Source organism: Eucyclogobius newberryi, unplaced genomic scaffold (assembly GCF_026437365.1).
Source record: "Eucyclogobius newberryi isolate DKJ021-1_F unplaced genomic scaffold, fEucNew1.0.hap1 SCAF_8, whole genome shotgun sequence".
Taxonomy (NCBI): Eukaryota; Metazoa; Chordata; class Actinopteri; order Gobiiformes; family Gobiidae; genus Eucyclogobius; species Eucyclogobius newberryi.
In genome coordinates this window covers 24,436,982-24,454,776 of record NW_027316500.1, presented here as the reverse complement: position 1 = coordinate 24,454,776, position 17,795 = coordinate 24,436,982, and the positions used below count along the sequence as shown (strand labels likewise).

At 41.4% G+C, this 17,795-nt stretch overlaps 3 protein-coding genes and 1 long non-coding RNA gene across 5 annotated transcripts; 3 read left to right on the top strand and 1 right to left on the bottom strand.

Annotated features, from left to right (window-relative positions):
• The first annotated feature begins 1,666 nt into the window (after positions 1-1,666).
• On the top strand, positions 1,667-4,678 carry comtd1 (catechol-O-methyltransferase domain containing 1). Its single transcript, XM_072436891.1, has 7 exons — positions 1,667-1,777; positions 1,852-1,970; positions 2,524-2,629; positions 2,708-2,826; positions 3,622-3,676; positions 3,997-4,130; positions 4,217-4,678. Exons 1-7 carry the CDS (start codon positions 1,738-1,740, stop codon positions 4,367-4,369), a joined length of 726 nt encoding a protein of 241 aa, XP_072292992.1. The 5' UTR covers positions 1,667-1,737; the 3' UTR covers positions 4,370-4,678.
• A 587-nt stretch (positions 4,679-5,265) lies between these two features.
• Positions 5,266-8,632, top strand: LOC140351493 (neurofilament medium polypeptide-like). The gene is made up of 3 exons (XM_072437343.1): positions 5,266-6,214; positions 6,293-6,417; positions 7,961-8,632. The coding sequence occupies exons 1-3, from the start codon at positions 5,318-5,320 to the stop codon at positions 8,484-8,486; spliced, it is 1,548 nt and encodes a 515-aa protein (XP_072293444.1). The 5' UTR covers positions 5,266-5,317; the 3' UTR covers positions 8,487-8,632.
• Positions 8,633-8,884: 252 nt separating this feature from the next.
• Positions 8,885-14,551, bottom strand: vdac2 (voltage-dependent anion channel 2). 2 transcript variants are annotated; one of them, XM_072436371.1, is made up of 9 exons: positions 14,392-14,551; positions 13,680-13,751; positions 13,559-13,608; positions 13,210-13,362; positions 13,076-13,128; positions 11,414-11,641; positions 11,173-11,323; positions 11,041-11,098; positions 8,885-9,659 (listed from the first exon to the last, which is right to left on the bottom strand). In XM_072436371.1, exons 2-9 carry the CDS (start codon positions 13,744-13,746, stop codon positions 9,568-9,570), a joined length of 852 nt encoding a protein of 283 aa, XP_072292472.1. In that variant the 5' UTR covers positions 13,747-13,751; positions 14,392-14,551; the 3' UTR covers positions 8,885-9,567. The 2 variants fall into 2 exon arrangements, with proteins under 2 accessions (XP_072292472.1, XP_072292473.1); XM_072436372.1 differs by having other exon boundaries at positions 14,370-14,517.
• Positions 14,552-14,864: 313 nt separating this feature from the next.
• Positions 14,865-17,017, top strand: LOC140351346 (uncharacterized). The gene is made up of 3 exons (XR_011925356.1): positions 14,865-14,929; positions 15,002-15,121; positions 15,189-17,017. It is a non-coding gene; the product is annotated as an uncharacterized lncRNA (long non-coding RNA).
• Positions 17,018-17,795: the final 778 nt, after the last annotated feature.

The following is a 17,795-nucleotide window of genomic DNA, read 5'->3' as shown; positions in this document are numbered from 1 at the left end:
CTGAGAGTTGGTGTAGAAGTTGTAGCGCTGTAGCTGACAGTCACGGCCGCGAGGAGGGGAACAGGCGCAAATGGCGGCGCGCGCGGCACATTTCTTATCCCTTAAACAGAGTCAAAAACCAAAAAAGCAGAAGCGGAGGGACCAGGGCCTGTCTGTAGAATGTGCCGAGGAAGAGGAGATACTTGGCACAAGAAGCAGAAACAATTAGCGTCACATAAGCAGCGCAGAGGCCCGGGGAAGCAGCGGCGGCGGTGCGGGGATGGCTAGCAGCGCGCGCGCGGAGACGGCACGTGCGGCTGTTTTCACTCTCTGACAGACTTTGTTCCGTCTGTTTACAAATGTGCTTCGTGCCGTGGCTCATTTGTCTGAGGCCCTCGTGTCGGTTGGTGGCATGTTTTGTTCCCGTTCTACTTTATTAACAGGGAATAGGCCACAGAGGCTTGAATTCGCTGTAAAACACACACACGTACACGTAGTGCCAGCCCAGTGCTACCTTTAAATAACATGTATAGTTTATAAGTTATATATTATCCTCTTGCGAGACCAGTTCATGGTTTCGGTGGGTCTAGGTTGTATCTGTGCTCCCAGAAACTAATCTAAATCTTCTTTTTTTTACCATAACAATCCCCTGAAATGTAATCACCTCTGGTACCTCTGACAGATGAGTTTTCAGCCAGGCTAAATGACATTAACAGAGTGAAGTCTAGACCTAAATAAAGCCCAAAACAAAACATAATTCATACTCAAATTGTGAAACTATTGTGATACTACGTACAGAGCTTATTCTGAAACATTGTCTTGTCTATTACATATTCTATACTGGTAGGATATTGTCATGAGGAGAGTTTGACCCACCACAGACAGAATAAAGGCTATTTTCAACATTTTGTGTGAGCATGTTGGTAGCCTTTTTTCAGATCTGCTAAAGAGGTTAACGAACATCTTTAGAGCTATTTTGGTGCAGTGATATGTGTTAAGATTGCTCTAATCAAGAAGTGAAGTCAACCCTGGTAGTGTTGCGTAATGCTACCAGTAGAGGGCAGCATTAGAGACCTGAACCAGAACATAGCACAAGAGAGTTTTTTCTCCATTCAAAACTATACCGAGTTTGATTGATAATATCTCCCCAAAAGCAAGTTTTACCATCCAAACCCTCAGATATTGTTAAGTGTTTTTAATGTGCTCTTTCATTCATTTGACACGGCAGCTCAGAAGTCTTTTTAGTCTGGTTTGGTGCAGGCTGTAATTGGGTTCGTACTTTGCGCATATGACTTAAGGGCTCTTTGACCAGTTGAAATATTCAAACATTTTTGAGGTAAGTATACTTTATATCATTCACACCGACATCACATTGGATACAGTATATACACTGTCTGGCAAAAAACAACACAAACACTTGGATTAAACTAAGCAAATACAGTAGGTCCTGTCCTCCCACTGGAGATCTGCTGCAGGTGATGATCTCTCAGCTGCAACTCGTATATACATATAGTCAAGTTGTGACAAAGGTAAACAGCAGTCAAAAGTTGCTATGTAAGCTATTACAAATATGTAAAAGGTCAGCTAGAGCATGTATGGCCGGTATATTCTGACTGTTTATATAAAACCAACTTACTTATTGTGACATTCGTTCAAAGATTAACTAGAACAAACAAAGATTGTCCCTTCTCCCCCTTTGTAATTTACAGTACAAGCTGCAGTTAGCCTTTGCAAATAAGCTATTAGAGTGCTGCAGACATGGATGTTTTATTTTGTATTGGTCTGGTTCTATTCTTAGGTATAAAGACTTGAGTGGACAGTGCTATATATGTGATGCATTTACATTACAAGTGGTTCTTGTATGTTCAATAGGTTTGGGACACTCTGCTCTTATTGGAAAGAGTCACAGTGGAAACAAAGATGACCCGGTGGTGCAGTATGTGGTCAACAACTCCTTAAGAGAGCATCCAGTACTCACCAAACTCAGACTGGTAAGATACAACATTCAGTCGTTCTTTGTCAGAGATTGGCTTCACAAACTCACTAACTTGTAGCTGCATTGCCTGTCAATAACGATTGACGTTTTAATGCATTTTGGTAGAGGACATTTTGAACTTTGTGCCAGTTTTAGAGCGGGATTAACCATGAACCAGGTCAGAACATGTTGACGTATGAGACACCACAATATTAATTTGTTCATCACAAATATTATTTGATGATAAATGTAGTTTATTCTTGAATATTTAGTTTACAAACAGCAAAAAAAACATAGATAATTATTGAGTAATGCCAGCTGTTCACTTATCCTCTTTCTGCACTTCACTTTTAAAGCTTAGAATTTGTTACTACACATAAACACAATAAAGGAAAATGTTATAATCAACATTATAACTCTGTCCTATGTGGTAGTTTTATTCTTTCTCATCTTAATTAATAATATAAAATTTGTATTTAGTTTTTAATATGTCCCTAATGGCAAACTAACACAGTTTGATCCATCTATAATTTATAATTAATATTATTAATATTAATAATTTATTTCAGAAAACTCTTGAAGATCCATGGAGCATTATGATGGTTGCCAGTGAAGAGGCTCAATTCATGGCAAACCTTATACGACTGATCAATGGAACAAAAGCAATCGAAATAGGTTAGAATACTACTACGGCTCCACATAGAATATATACACTGTGACTAAATTAATTAACCTTTGTGTTTTATTCTGCAGGAATGTACACCGGATATAATGCACTAAGCATGGCTCTGGCAATGCCAGACAACGGACGAGTGGTGGCAGCTGAAATTGAGCAGACCTACGTTGATATTGCTAAACCATTTTTCAAAGAGGTGAGATTTTGTTTCATTAAAAACACTAAAACAAATATAACTCTAATTGCTGGGTTACTATAACAGATGTCTAGGCTTGGGAATTTTAGTCTGTTTAGTCCCCACTAGATGGCACTGAAATAGACACTTGATAACAAACAGTTTGTAATGGTAGCAATAGTAATAATTGTAATAATACTGATATTGCTCACTTGTAATTGGCCATTCAATCTGAAGGTAAGTAGTTCTAACCCTACAGTCAGTAAATAAAGAAAGTTGACAAACATTAAAGAAATATCCTGATTATAAAGACAACATGCATGATATACATGTTCTAACTCTCACAAACACTTTCACAATAATACACTAGTGTACACACAGTGGGGGAAGTGTCTGGCCAAAACAACAGTATGTATGACAGCCAGTGCTGCCCCAGCATTATCAAGCTGGTAATTAACTTAACTTTATAGCTGAACGTGTATATTCTATTATACAGTTTACACCAAAACACTACAACTACTTTTACAAACCACTAGTTAAAACAACCATTTTTAGCTAGTAAATTTGGAAAACAGTAATCACAGTGGACAGTGCTCAAAGAAGTGTATGTCAAGCCCTGTGCCGATCACATTAGTGCAGGCCATAGCACAGTGTCTCTGCTGTCCTGTCAGTCTTCTCTAACTGCTGTGGACAGGACAATAAAAGGTGTCTGCTCAGGAAACCACGGAAGTGCAGTGCTTGGCAAGAAAATTAAGTTGTCTCAAGTACAAAACAAGTTTTTCCTCCTTTTCAAGCCCAATAAGTGTTTTTCCCCAGGCTGGTGTTGAACATAAGATAGAGGTGAAACTTCAGGCAGCAAGTAAGACCCTTGGTGAGTGAAGGTTTGTGCATATTGTGAATAAAATGAGAACACAATCATAGGGTTGCCTAAAGATAATCCATCAATACTTTCACATAATATGGCATAATAAAGAAATGAATCAATGTTGACCTTTCCTGGAAACGTTTGTAATATTTTTATTTATATCAGAAAAATTATAATTTCTGCTATTATTTTGTGCAGAAAATCATTATATTGGACCAAATATGTTTCCAGTTTTAGGAGAATTCAGTTTTAATGTAATCATTATGTGTGTGCTGTTCCTTCGAATATAATATCTTTATTCAACATACAGTATATTCTTCATTCAGACGAGCTGTTGCAGGCCGGTGAAGCTGGGACCTATGACTTTGTTTTTATTGATGCTGATAAGATCAACTACGACAAGTATTATGAGAAATCACTTGACCTGATCAGGACCAAAGGGATTATCGCTATTGACAATGTAAGCGCAAAACTCAGAAACTCAAAAAAACAAAACGTTAAAAAAGCATAAAATTGAAATACTTTTGTCTGCGTGCTCCCTGTCAGGTGCTGTGGAGTGGGAGGGTCCTGAATCCTGCTGAAGATGATGTCAGCTCTAAGGCTCTAGACGCTTTGAATAAGAAGCTGCATAAGGACGAGAGGATCGATCTGAGCATGCTCACTGTGGCTGACGGCCTCACCATCGCCATCAAACGCTAAAAGCACTTACAGTAACAACCTATGAGACTATAAGTCACCCCTGTGCTCGCAAGATTATGGCTCTTGTTTCGATATGTTGCGTTTGTGTTCTATTCCTTTCATCTGAAAACAACCGGTCACGTCTTTCGGGTTGAATAATGGCACCACTTTCTGAAGCCACTCTGACAAAATAATGTAACTTTTGTTTGTTCATGCTGACTGAGAAGATGTTGAACTCTTTGTCAGTTTTTGTTTGTGTGGATAGGCCCGGTAATGTCAGATTGTAGATTTGTGTTCCCATCAATGAGGTTAATATCTTTGTAATTACTGGGCCAATCCCCATGAAACAAAAACTAGAGCATAGATCAACACATTTATACAGTATACAAGCATTTTCTGTCATTTGAATGTTATACTGCTGTTTCTAGCTGTAGGTTCTGCTTGTGCTGCACTTCAGTCACCCACAGACAAATTGCCCTTGTGGGTTTGAAGAATGGGAAGAATAAAGTCTTAACTTGAACAATATTCTGATGCTCTGATCATTGTTTTTTGTCTAGACAATGGCAAGTATTTGGTTTGTTGTCTCTTTTATGTTCTACAACACAGACTACACTCATGACGGCCCCCCAAACAACTCCTACTGTATCCTGTACCGGATATAAACACAAATAGGACGCATTGAGTTCACATTTACATAAACCTTCAGATTTTTAAGCTAATGCCAAGCTGACCCCGGATCTCCCGCCCTCATAATCAAATTGCTATCAATTCAAACTCCTGCCTGTGCGCGCACGTCACTGATGCCCGCGCAGCCCGCTTTTGACCGCTTCCTGGCGTTTCCCCCTGTCAGCACCTCGGACAGCGACTATACGTGCTGCGCGAGCGAATACCCGGGTCTATAAAAAACCCACGCGACTCTTTTCTTTCAACGGGATTTCACACTGTTTCCCACTACGCACGACGCGCACCATGGACACCACAATACCGCATTGGAGAAGCGATCATCTGCAGCGTCAGAGCGGGAGCAGGGGATTGGAGCGAACTACTGCTGCAGCATCCACCACCACCGCCGCCGCGAGAATGAATGAAAAAGACTTGCTCCGCGGTCTGAACGGTCGCCTCGCGGGTTTCATAGACAAGGTGCACCGGCTGGAACAACACAACCAACTGCTGGAGAGGGAGATCGGGGAGATTCGGGGACGAGCGCAGTCCGTGTCGCGTTTGGAGGCGCAGTACGGGCCGGAGCTGAGGCGGCTGAGGCAGCTGGCGCGGGACATCGCTCAGCAAAAGCACCAAATTGAGATCGAGCACTGCAATTTAGAGGAGGAGCTTTCTCATTTAAGAACGCGCCACGAGAAAGAAGCGAAGAGCAGGTCGGACGCGGAGCGCAGCATCACGGTGATAAAGGGGGGAATAGATGACGCGTATCGAGCCAAACTCCAACTGGACACGAAAGCGAAGGTTTTGATGGAGGAACTGCGCTGTCTCAAAATGAGTCACGAGGTGGAGGTGTCTGATATGGTCGAGCACATACAGAGCACACAAATAAGTTACAGGGCGCGAGAATTTGGAAGTCCCGGTGTCACTGCGGCGCTGAAGGACCTTAGGACGCAACTGGAGAGCCACGTGGGTCGTGACGCACAGCAGGTAGAGGAAACCTTCACGTCCCAGTTTGCAAAGTTGACAGAGGCAGCCGAGAGTAAGAGGGAATGCCTGCGGGCGAGTCAGCATGAGATAAACGATTACAGGAGGCAACTACAGGCCAAGAATGTTGAGCTGGAGAGCGCTAAAGGCACAGGAGAAGCTCTGGAGAAGCAACTGTGTGAAGCCGAGGATCGTCACAAGCGCGATCTCCTTCATTACCAGGTAAAGTCACACACTAGTAGTTCATGAGAGCACACGGTGGCCCGGGATTAAACTCTAATACCATTTCCTCTGCCCCAGGACACCATCAAACAACTTGAAAATGAGCTCATAAATTGTAAATTTGACATGTCTGGTTACCTGAGGGAATACCAAGACCTGCTGAATGTGAGGATGGCTCTGGACGTGGAACTAATGTCCTACAGGTAAATTGGGTGAATGCAAATGCAGTATACACCGTACATTTCTGTTTTAATATAGCTTATATTTAGTATTTTATCTTGCCAAAGTTATACAACCACCCAATTAACAAGGCATTATTTGAAACAGTGCTGCTTTGTAATCTGAAGATATTTTCATGGTTAGAATATGTTATAAAACATTTAGTGAGTCGAGAGTTAATTATCTAATTATCTAGCTTGAATAATATGATCACTAGAATATGCCCTTTAGGCCCAGGCTGGTCAGGTGGTGACACAATGTTATCTTGATTTTTCTATATTTTGCAGATTATCTATTTCTCCAGATTAATAAAACTACATTATATCAATAAATTAAACTTATTGCATAGTATTATGCATCAGTCTTTTATAACAATACACCAGGATCACCAAGTAAGTTAAAGGTACACTTTATTGCCTCCAAAGGGGAATTTGTCCTCCGCATTTGACCCATCTTTCAGTGTCGCTGTGGCAGCATGTCAGGACCGTGTGTAACTGCAGTGCAGCACCCAAATACCAAGCTGCTCCATGTGGAGCTAGGCTTGGGCAGAACTTACCTGCTGAAAGATTTTTCAGACATGGGAAGTTCAAACTGCAGAATCAGAATAAGAGTAAATGGCAACACAACCTGTGAGATTATAGAAGACTTTTTGGAGATGAAACTATAACATTCATTGATCATCATTTTACGTTTTGTGCAGTGGAAAGCTCAGTATTGATCTAAAACAGGCTGGTAATAAAAATGCCTAAATTTACGCCCTGTTTAAAATGCAGAACTAAGTGGCATCAACTCAAGTGGCATTTCAACATTTAATCTATTTGTTGTTGAAAAATGTCTCAGTTACATGTGTTTTAATTCTATCCGTATAAGCTGGACCTTTATTTAACCAGGTCAAACCCATTGTGATCTAGGTCTCTTCTGCAGCACATGTTTCAACAGTTACAAAGACATTTTACACAGAGATACAATAAAAGCATTGTAAAACTACAACAAAACTATATTTAGAGACATGAACAGTGATCATAGGATTCTCGCTTATTTTAAAAACAGAGCAAACCTCAGAGGAACCAGCTCAGACAGTTTCATTTCAGTTTGAAGAGTGTTCCAAGCATGGCATTACTAAAAGTTTGCTTCCCTAATTCAGTCCACACTCGAGGGAAAAACAAATGCCATATGAAGACTGGGCACAGTGGCTTTTAGCTCTCTGCTAAGTTAGCAGTGCTAACAGGAGCACAGTTGCGAATAGTATGAGATTCAGATTCAGAATACTTTGATTCCGAAGGGAAATTCAGCTTGACCTTGGCACCAAGACTTACTTGACTTACCAAACAAGCCTTGTCCCACCTCTGCAAATAGGGATAGGTGACATTTTCTAATCAAAATACACCTCTGAGTAGGCTCATGATGAGGGAGAACCAAAATAACATGGATGTGAAAGTAGATTTTATATATGTCCTTTAATCATTTTACACCTGCTCACTTGAAAATAAAGATGATAATTTTTTTGTCATTTGTTGTTTTGTCTAGAAAACTTCTGTGTGGGGAGGAAGCGCGCCTCTCCTCTGTGACAGACTGCCCCGTCTCTCTGCCCTACATCTACCACCAGTCTCCAGTTTACACCCTGCCCTCCATCAACCGACCCGGAGGCCTGCACCGCCGACCTGAGCCTCAGTACAAGTTTGTGGAGGAGATCATCACCGAGACCACACGGGAGATCATCTTGTCCGAATTTGAAGACCCCGAGGAGACACTGGTGATGCCGGGACAACAGTGCAAAAGAGGGAGCAAAGAAGAAAGCCACCATAGTAAAGACAGCGGACAGGAAGGTATTGAGCAGGAGCGTGACAGTCAGCAGGATAACATAGAATCACAAGGTGGTCAAGGGAAAGAAGAGCCGAATGGAGTTGTGGCGAACGGCCAGGATGATTTGGGTGAAAAGTTAGTGGAAAAAGAACATAATTTAAAAGAAGTCAGTGCACAACTAAAAGATGATTTGAAGGAGGAAGAAAATGTCTCAGATGTGAGTAAAACATCTTCAGATCAGGTAAGGTAAGATGAAGTACGTTTAGAGTTGAAAGGGAGTCTACTGGAAGCAAAGCTAGAGTTAAACCAAGAATTGTAGCAGTTTATGGTCAGAATTGAGGAGAAACTGGACATGTATTAATGCAATACTCATCTTGAGCGACTGTGCAAAATAATTTAAGGTGGTGAGTTCTATACAGGGCAGAAGAGACTGAGGAAAGCAATACAATGCCTGAATGATTGCACATTTGCCATCTGCTTATCAAATGCAATATTGAATGTGAATAAATAAAAAAGGACATGTGCATGTATCAAGGACTGTTGTAAAACGTTATCAAATAAAATTATTGAAGTATGAGATTATCGTTTAAACCACTACGCATAAAATCAGTCATAATATATACAGACACACACGTGTATCATTCAGACTTGTTTAGTTTCAAGACTTTATTGAAACTTTTACAGAAGGACCTCCAAGACAACCGCTGTGGGTGTGACAGGGCCCAGCACAGAAACTTAGAAGCAGCCTTTGACTCCCTTTACAAACATTTGGCATTGCTGTGTACAATGACTTATTCCCACTGTGTGAAAGAACAGTTCTGCTTGGCCAGCCAAGGTTTCTTCCTACCCTCTGAGTAATCTTAAAGCTACCCCAAAACCAACTAGTGAGGAAAAGTGAGCATGGAGCAGAGTGCGACCCTGTGGCTGACTCAAACAGAACACTACAGAGTTTTAGTGTACACAAACACAAGGGCAAAGTAATAACATACTTGATAAAATACTGTGGACAAGACAGAGGAATATCAGATGTCATTGTATGAATATACAGTTTAACAAAATAGAGTGGTTGGGAACACCAATAAAAAGGTTGCCGCGCTGATGACAAGAAAACTTATGTATTGAGTTTGGCAGTGCTGGACAAACGGTGACATAGATAAATCATAAACTGATCTAAGTAAAAATGGCAAGGTTCAGAGACCAACCAAAATATAAATGGTAGTGATGACAGGAGCTGTAGCCTGAACCTCTCTCTCCAGGATCTCTTGCTGGTTGAAGTTGGAAATACTTAAGGCCAGATTCTGATATTCCTTAGTCCTTTTCAGCATGTGAGTTTAGGCCTCCAGCTCCAGGCCCAACCCCAGTTTGTGTCCTCCAGCGTTGATGTTCTTGCCATCCACCAGGGCTGACAGAGTGAGCTTCACACCTGTACACACACGGACATTACCACCAATGGCAAGTATTTACAGTCATGTTTTTCACAGTAAACGCTACTACATAAGTTATAAGCCTTTATTTGTCCCACAATGGGGAAATTACAGTGTTGCAAAACAGTAGATACAGAAGTAAATAATAAAAAGCAGACCTCTTTAGAAAAAAAATCTTAAAGAAATTTAAATAAAAATAAATAGTAACACTCTTATTTACAGCCGTTATATGGACAGAATATTCCACCAGGATGATAGACATTGTATCACAGTATTGGACATGAATAAGACAGTATTGCACATGAATATGAAGATGAATGACATGTTCAGGGCTAAGTGTTCGTTGTAAAGTCTGACAGAAGGAAAGACCTTCGAAACCCCTCCTTCACACAACAAGGGTGGATCAGTCTCTCACTGAAGCTGCTCTCCAGAGTGGACAGAGTGTCCTGTAGAGGGTGAGACTCATGTCCAGCATAGATGTGAATCTAGCCAGGACCCTTCTGTCCCCCACCTCCTGCACCGAGTCCAGAGCACAGCCCAGGACGGAGCTGGACTTCTTGATGACTCTGTCCAGCCTCTTCCTCTCCCTCTCTGTAATGCTGCTGCTCCAGCAGGCCACACCTACAGGAGCTGATGCCACCACAAAGTCATAAAAGGTCTTCAGGAGTGGCCCTGTCACTCCAAAAGACCCGAGTCTCCTCAGGAGGTAGAGCTGACTCTGGCTCTTCCTGTACAGTGCGTCTGTGTTATGAGTCCAGTCCAGTTTGTGGTTCAGATGAACACCCAGGTACTTGTATGAGTCCACTCTCTCAATGTCCCTTCCCGGGATGTTCACTGGTGAAGGGGCAGTGGGGTGGCGTCTGATCCTCCATCTTCCTCTTGTAGCTGGACGGAGCTGGACTTCTTGATGACTGATCTGCCTGATCTTCCTCCTTAACTTCTGCACAGTCGTCAGCTCCTCCTTGTTCCCAGACCTGAAAGTTCTCTTCAGCAGAGCCTTCAGTTCACGGTCAATCCACCACACCGTCCAGGAGGGCAAAGTGTTTTCAAAACAGAAGTTTATGCAGTCCGTGATGCACTCTGATGGTGTTGAGGTCCTCCCCATTTGGGTCATAAATGGGCCCCATTAAAAGTGAATGAAAAACCAGGGCGGTGTTGGGGCTTCATTTCTTTTCCTCACAGTCAGATAAGGGCTTCAATAAGCAAAATTCAATGTCAAGGATTTTTGTCAAAGGAGGAGATCGTTGATGCCACCATACTGTATTCAAGCTCCATAATCGTTTAAGCCAGTTTTGGCATTTCCAGTGGATCCTTTAAGGCTATCATAAAGTGCAAAAGCTACTGATCATGAGTTTGATTTTGAAATTAATTGTTACGTACCAGTTCTGAGAGACTGAGTGTAGCCAACACCAATCAGGCTATTGTTGTTTACTTTAGCCTGAATAAAAACAAATTAAGTCAAGTTTTTGTACTTCAACATGGAATCAAAACACATTCTCTCCATCTACTTACATTGATGGAGGCATCCTTGTCCAACTGGTATTTAGCTGCAATGCCAAAGCGTGTGCTGTTGCTCCCAGCGGTCCATGACAGGCTGACTGCCGTCTCCAGGGTATCATTCACTTTCTGGTAGATAGAGCCACCAAACTCTGCTCCATCATTGCTATGTCAAAGGAGAAAAACCCTTGTTCTTACACATTTCACTTTAAATCATCTAATGCAAAAAGATGCTGCATTAGTGAGAAACACTTACACATTGGTGTGCAGCTGGAAGTCTCCAGTCTTGTAACCAATGGCAAAGTTGTTCTGGCTCATTTTGGACTTGGCGGTATCGAAGGTCATTTGGTAACCAGCTAACCAGCCCTCGTAGCCAACGACTGCTGCACCGTGAATGGTGGGACCGGCAAAGTCAAAGTCTACATCACAGCCCAGGTTCACATACTCACGCTTGTATGCAGTCTTCACTTTGCCACTCTTTTTGCTGTGAATGGAAATGGGAGAGTAAATTAACCCATTCTACTGCTATGAAATCCAAATATTAGTCAAAGACGTTACAAGGAGACTGGCCACAAACTAGTTCCATATTGGGACAGCATCACATGGCCACTACACACTTGTCAGGAGCATGTGCCACAGAGCTCATGTTACCAGCTGAGGGGAACAGTCAGGGACTTCAAGGCCTTCACAGAAACGTTTCAGCATTTAAATGTAAAATGTATATTATAAATGTAAAATGTATATTATAAATGTTATTGATATAATTAATGCAAAGCAACTATCATGTTTATGGTAATAATAAAATATGTTGGAAAAAATAAGTAAACGTTCTAATCAGTTTTGGCATTTTGGAGGTCACACTTTGGTGACAGTGCAGTAGCTTGTTCCGCTCATGTCTTCGCGAGGACCATCTGTACTACTCTGTAATAACTGGAGGGGTCTTTAGAGGACGCACGACCATCTTAGCATTCAAAGTTTGACAGCTTATGGAGCTATTAACAGAAGATTTATTTGTTTTATTTATTTCTTTTAAATGGAAGAAAAAAGTTTAAGAGCAAGAAATTAAGAGAATGGATGCGTTTGAAGCTTCCATTTAGTTTGTTTTCAATGTATTTATTTTCAAATGAGCAGTTTGTGTGTGTGTGTATCTAAAATCAACCGGCCAAAGGATTTATGACAGAGCTGACAGAGCATGGGCTGAAGGAACTCTGAATTACACTCAATACAGACATGTCCAATAAGGGAATAAACCCCTCATCTGCTGAAGGTAACAGTGCGACCCGCCCCCCCCCAGTGTAACCACAGTGCGACCCCCCCAAGTGTAACCACAGTGCGACCCCCCCAAGTGTAACCACAGTGCGACCCCCCCAAGTGTAAGAACAGTGCGACCCCCCCCCCCCCAAGTGTAACAACAGTGCGACCCCCCCCCCAAGTGTAACAACAGTGCGACCCCCCCCCCCAAGTGTAACAACAGTGCGACCCCCCCCCCCCAAGTGTAACAACAGTGCGACCCCCCCCCCAAGTGTAACAACAGTGCGACCCAAGTGCAGAGGTAAACTAAGATCAGTCAAACGGGAAATAAAAAAAGTGATGAGTTTCCAGGTGTCTTTGGTCATTAATGGGGCTAGTTCTATCTGGATGTGTGCTTCGTGTGGTTGTATTGATCAGCTGATGAAGAGGTGGGGCATTTCCTTTAAACCTGCCTCATAATCTTGTTTTATGCATCACAGACAGCAAGTGTAGTCAGACTTTTAGGGTGAACGTGGAGTGAACAGTCGTTGTGGATAGAGATTCTCAGGCATTTTTACATAGTTGTATTTGGAAATACAAGACTGAAGGCCTAGATTCTGATGCCATGTTTCTAGACCAAAACTAGAAATACGTATACTATAGTCAGGATTTAATACTCAACGCTTACCCAGTGTTAGGCGCAAAAGTGGTGTCAAAAGTCAACTTGAGTCCCTTAGCGATCTGTCACAAAAAGCACAAACAGATAAAATGAAGCATTTTAAGATAATAGCAATCCAGATTTAATTGAAATGGTGCTCTAACCTGATCTTCAATCGTGATCTCTGTTCCTAAAGTGTTGTCAGTGTTCCATTTCTCAGTGAATGTCAAACCATATTCCGATCTCTTGTATTTTGTTTCCAGGGTGCCAGCCACTTTGCTGGTATCAGTGTTGGAGGAACCAGATGTTTTGAATTCCTGCAAGAGAGTTTAGAAGGTGTGACAAGGAAAATCTTGAAATAAAATGAACAAATTAGAATCTATCGCCAAAAAGAACATGGACAGATAAAGCTGCGCACTCTGTCATAGCCACAGATATAAATTTCCACAAAACTAAATGTCAAGGAACAGATAGTCATGGTACAAGTTTGATACAAAACAATATGGACTTTACCACTCCACTTGCTGACTTTGTCTTGACATCAAGTTTCACCAAGCCAAAGCCTGAAAGACAACAGCCCCATTACATAAAGTCCAAGTGTAATGCCTTCTATAGAGGTCAGTCAGCAGTGTACCATAGCCTTTGTTGAAGATGTCCTTGGCTGCTTTGCCCAGGTCAGCATATGTAGGAGGCACTGCCATTGTGTCTGAAACACAACGATGGCAAAAAGGTCAGACACTGAACAGAGCAACTAGTGCAGATTAGAATAGACACCGGTCAAACACTCGGAAACGAAAGGACCTTTAATCAAAGAGCTGCAAAAGCCACCACAAAGCAACCGGACCACTTCAGTTATTAAAACATTCTCAAGTGAAGTGTTCCCAGGAGGTCAGCTCAACGGTCAGGAAAAACGTCTTCTGTCAGAGGCCATTTTGCCGCGGCTCCATAAGCTTTGCCAGGTTTTATTAATCCGTTTCTCCACATGAGATGCGGGCAAAGCCAGGCGTGGCACGGCACATGTCTGCCCTCATTACTCATCTGTGTTAATGACCAATCCAATTGTACTAGCTAACTGCTACAAGAAATACATGAAGCACCCATGTGGACCGCGGGGTCACAAGCAGACGAAAGAGAAGGCAAATTAAAGATAATCTATTGCTTTTAGACTTATGTGGACATTCATGAGTCATGTTATTGGATATTTGCACATGTGACAGATACATGCTGAGCTAAGCTAGCTAAGCTAACCTGCTCAAATGCATGGCGCCGGTCCGGTAAGGCACACAGACCGGCCCCTGCACTATAAAATACCCCACAGACGTACCGTCTACACTGGAGAGTCTTACCAGTTGAAAATGTAATTAGGAGTGCACTAAAGTGACTTTTTTGCAGATATTCCTCACACTGCAGAGCAGAGGTAGGCGTCACCGGTTGGAGGGCGAGCTGAAGGAGACTGCACTACGCCGCTGTCTAAACCTATCACATCCCACTGAAGGACCCCGGCTGGCCACGGCGCGCCTGAGCACATAGCTTTAAAGAGATAGGTTCTTAATAAATGCATGAATACGGGACATTCTTCACTAAAATTACACCTTTGACTGTACTTTAAACACACACAGACACACACACACAGGTCAAATTGGCAACTCTAAATTGGCCCTATGGACAAATTTGCATGCATGTCATATACTGCTATAACACTTAAAACAATGCATCTGGTTCGTCCAATATGTGGCAGTATGGCCTGCGGGCAGACCATGCCACTTCCTATTGGCTAATCATTAGGGCCGTTGGCCAATAAAATGTTGTTCAGTTTTGTCATTCATCCTCTGACCTACGCACTTCCTGGGTCTGGGTGTTGCTCCACGTTCCTCCGCTCGCCAGGTAGTAGGTGTCCCTTTTGCTAATGCGATTCGATCGTGTAGTTTTACTCATAAAATGGTTTCTGTGGTTTAGTGCCGTGGCCCGTCACCTGGCGCCGCTTTGTTAACGCTCCAATGTGATCTCTGCTGACTCGGGATTGTTGTGGTCTCGCTGTCATAGCCCCACAACGCGTGGTCCCGGGCAGCTAACGTGGTACGTCCTGAGCGTGATATCCCGGGAGCCTAGTGTTCAGGTTAGCGTTAACCAGGTCTCTTTTCAGATGTAACCTAAACTCTCTGGAGCGGCGGTGTGCGCTGGAGCCGTTGCCTTGCCCTGCCCTCTGTTGATATGATCTGTGCCCTGTGTTGTCCAGATCCACTGGACTCTTATAGACTATACATCCACGCATAAAGAACTGATACAAACTGTGTTACCTAAGCCTGTGTTAAAGTATTTATTAATTTAATAGCCTGTTAAATAAATTACATGTGAAACTGGAATCTGCCTCTGTATAATCAAGAACTAATCTGTGTGTCCTTTTAGTTAGTTTCCGGGTGTAAGCCCGGTGGCGTTGTTGGTTTTATTTTCTTTTTTTATTTAATGTAAATTAGTTTAAAACATTTATAGTACCACCCGAATGCCACACAATGTAAATGCTATCTCCATATTAAATTTTTAAAAATTAAAAACGCATGCGCGCGCACACGCACACAACACACAAAATATATAAGAATGGAGCTTATCTACTATGCATGCACCAGGACAAGCTCTGGGGTTCAGGGTTTAAACTACAGGTCTTAAGATATTATATGGGATGGGAAAGTTACATCATTATTTGACTAACACTATGGACAGATTTGAAATAAAATAAAACATTACATCAAAAATTAAATAACTAATTAAATTATGGCTTACTTTTATTGACCTGATTGCTTGTTTCCCTCACAAATTCTGACAGGCCTCCTCTGATCTCTTTTTGTGTGTAACTGTGAATTTAAGGCAAAATTAGACTTAGACTGATTGTTATAAAGATTTAGTTGTAAAATATGTGCGCTTTGCCCCATGTGGGACAATAAAGGAATATCTTATCTTATCTTATCTTAATAATAATAGATCATTCCACCACTGAAACACAGAGCACAGAGTATATTTAGAGATCAATAAACATGTTCAAATGTATTGTATGTAGCTTTTTTTGTCCCACTAACTCTGTGTGAAAAGCAGTCATTGCTTTCCTACAACTATACGTATATGATCGCTAGGTAGTAAAGAATATTTTGTTTTAGGTTAAATGAGTATAAATAGCTTTGTTTGATCAAATTCTTTTGGCGGAGGTCAGATCGACTTATTTTTCTGGGTGTGATTTTTGTGCTCACTTTCTATCCAGAGATTCATCTGTTTGTTCACTCTGATTTGCTTTCCTTCTTCTCGGCGCGTTTAACCCCTCCTGCATATGTAATTCTCTCCTTCACTCTTAGTTTACTGAGACTTTTCTCCAGCTCTCTGCCCCAGCCCTATGCCACCCACCACTATGGGGGTGTATAAGAGTGAAAGAGGCTGTCCTCTTTATACCTGATGAAAGTCTAATGACAGAAATGAAGTATGCAATATTCATTCATTCATTCATTGATAAACATTTTATTTAAAATAAAATCTTTACTATTGTTCCCATAATTATGCATTGCCCTTGTGTCTGTAATAATATAAGTGTCTTGAATGTTTTATTTGTCTTTAAACCCATTGGAATTAAGAGTGTGTTTTTGAAATTTACTATAATCCTTTCCTCCTGTTTCTACTGCGTTGTAACAACGAAATTTCCCCTTGTGCGGACATTAAAGGATTATCTTATCTTAATTCATTTGTAATCGGTAAAAAGCCTTGAAGGGTCATTTTGAGCTGGTATAAGTTAAAGATTCCATTATGACAGTGGCTCATACTCCAGTGTTCTCCCCAGTCAAGAGTTCACATGTATTTCAATGCTTTATGAAAACAAAGCTATATTTGATACTTCTAGGATAATAAAACAGTGTTTGGAGGTGAGCTGAATGATAATATAATAGATCCATGGTTGTGTTAAAGGTTGTGGTTCTGCTGTGATGATGCATTCCTGTACTAATCAGAATAAATGGCAAAAACTACAAACACTGCCGTATTGAGATTTGCACATCTGAGTTGATTTATTTTACACATACAACAAAGCACATACATATATACATATGACATATCTGGATATCTTTCAGGATGAATAACGTAACTATGGTAACAAGGGTATGGCTGTAATATATTTACCAACAGCATAATAACAAGCAAGTAACATAGTACACTTGTCTGAGTGGATCCCCAGGCTCAGTCTGCAGCTTTGACAGTGAGAACTTTTCCCACCGACTCAATTAAATTTATTTTCAAAACGCCCGAAATCACAACAGTGTTGCCTCGAAGGGCGACAGTGAGAGCAGATTAAACAATGTTCATAGGGACTTAGGAGCTTCCCAGCATCCCGTGTCCTTAGACAAATGTCCCAAGGTCCCCTGTCCTTAGACCCTCCTTCTCGGCAAGGAAAAACTACCACAGAGGATAAAAAGTAGAAACCTTGAGGAGTTAAGGAGAGATCCGACTAATCATGCGCAATACCATCATATTCATGTGCAATTACTGTAGTACTCACACGCAATAATGTCATTCATGTGCATATAACTGATGTAAATAAGAGTGTTTACTTTACCATTATTATTAGTATTATTTTGTCTTATGCTAGCTATTTTAATTTAATTGTATCTTTATTTTTTCCCTCCATTCCCAATTAAGAAATGAGAGGTTCTGTCTACAGGAGTTTTGTAAGTTTTTGTTCATGAGAGTTCTTCTATTAAGAGTGTTTTTAAAAAAAAAA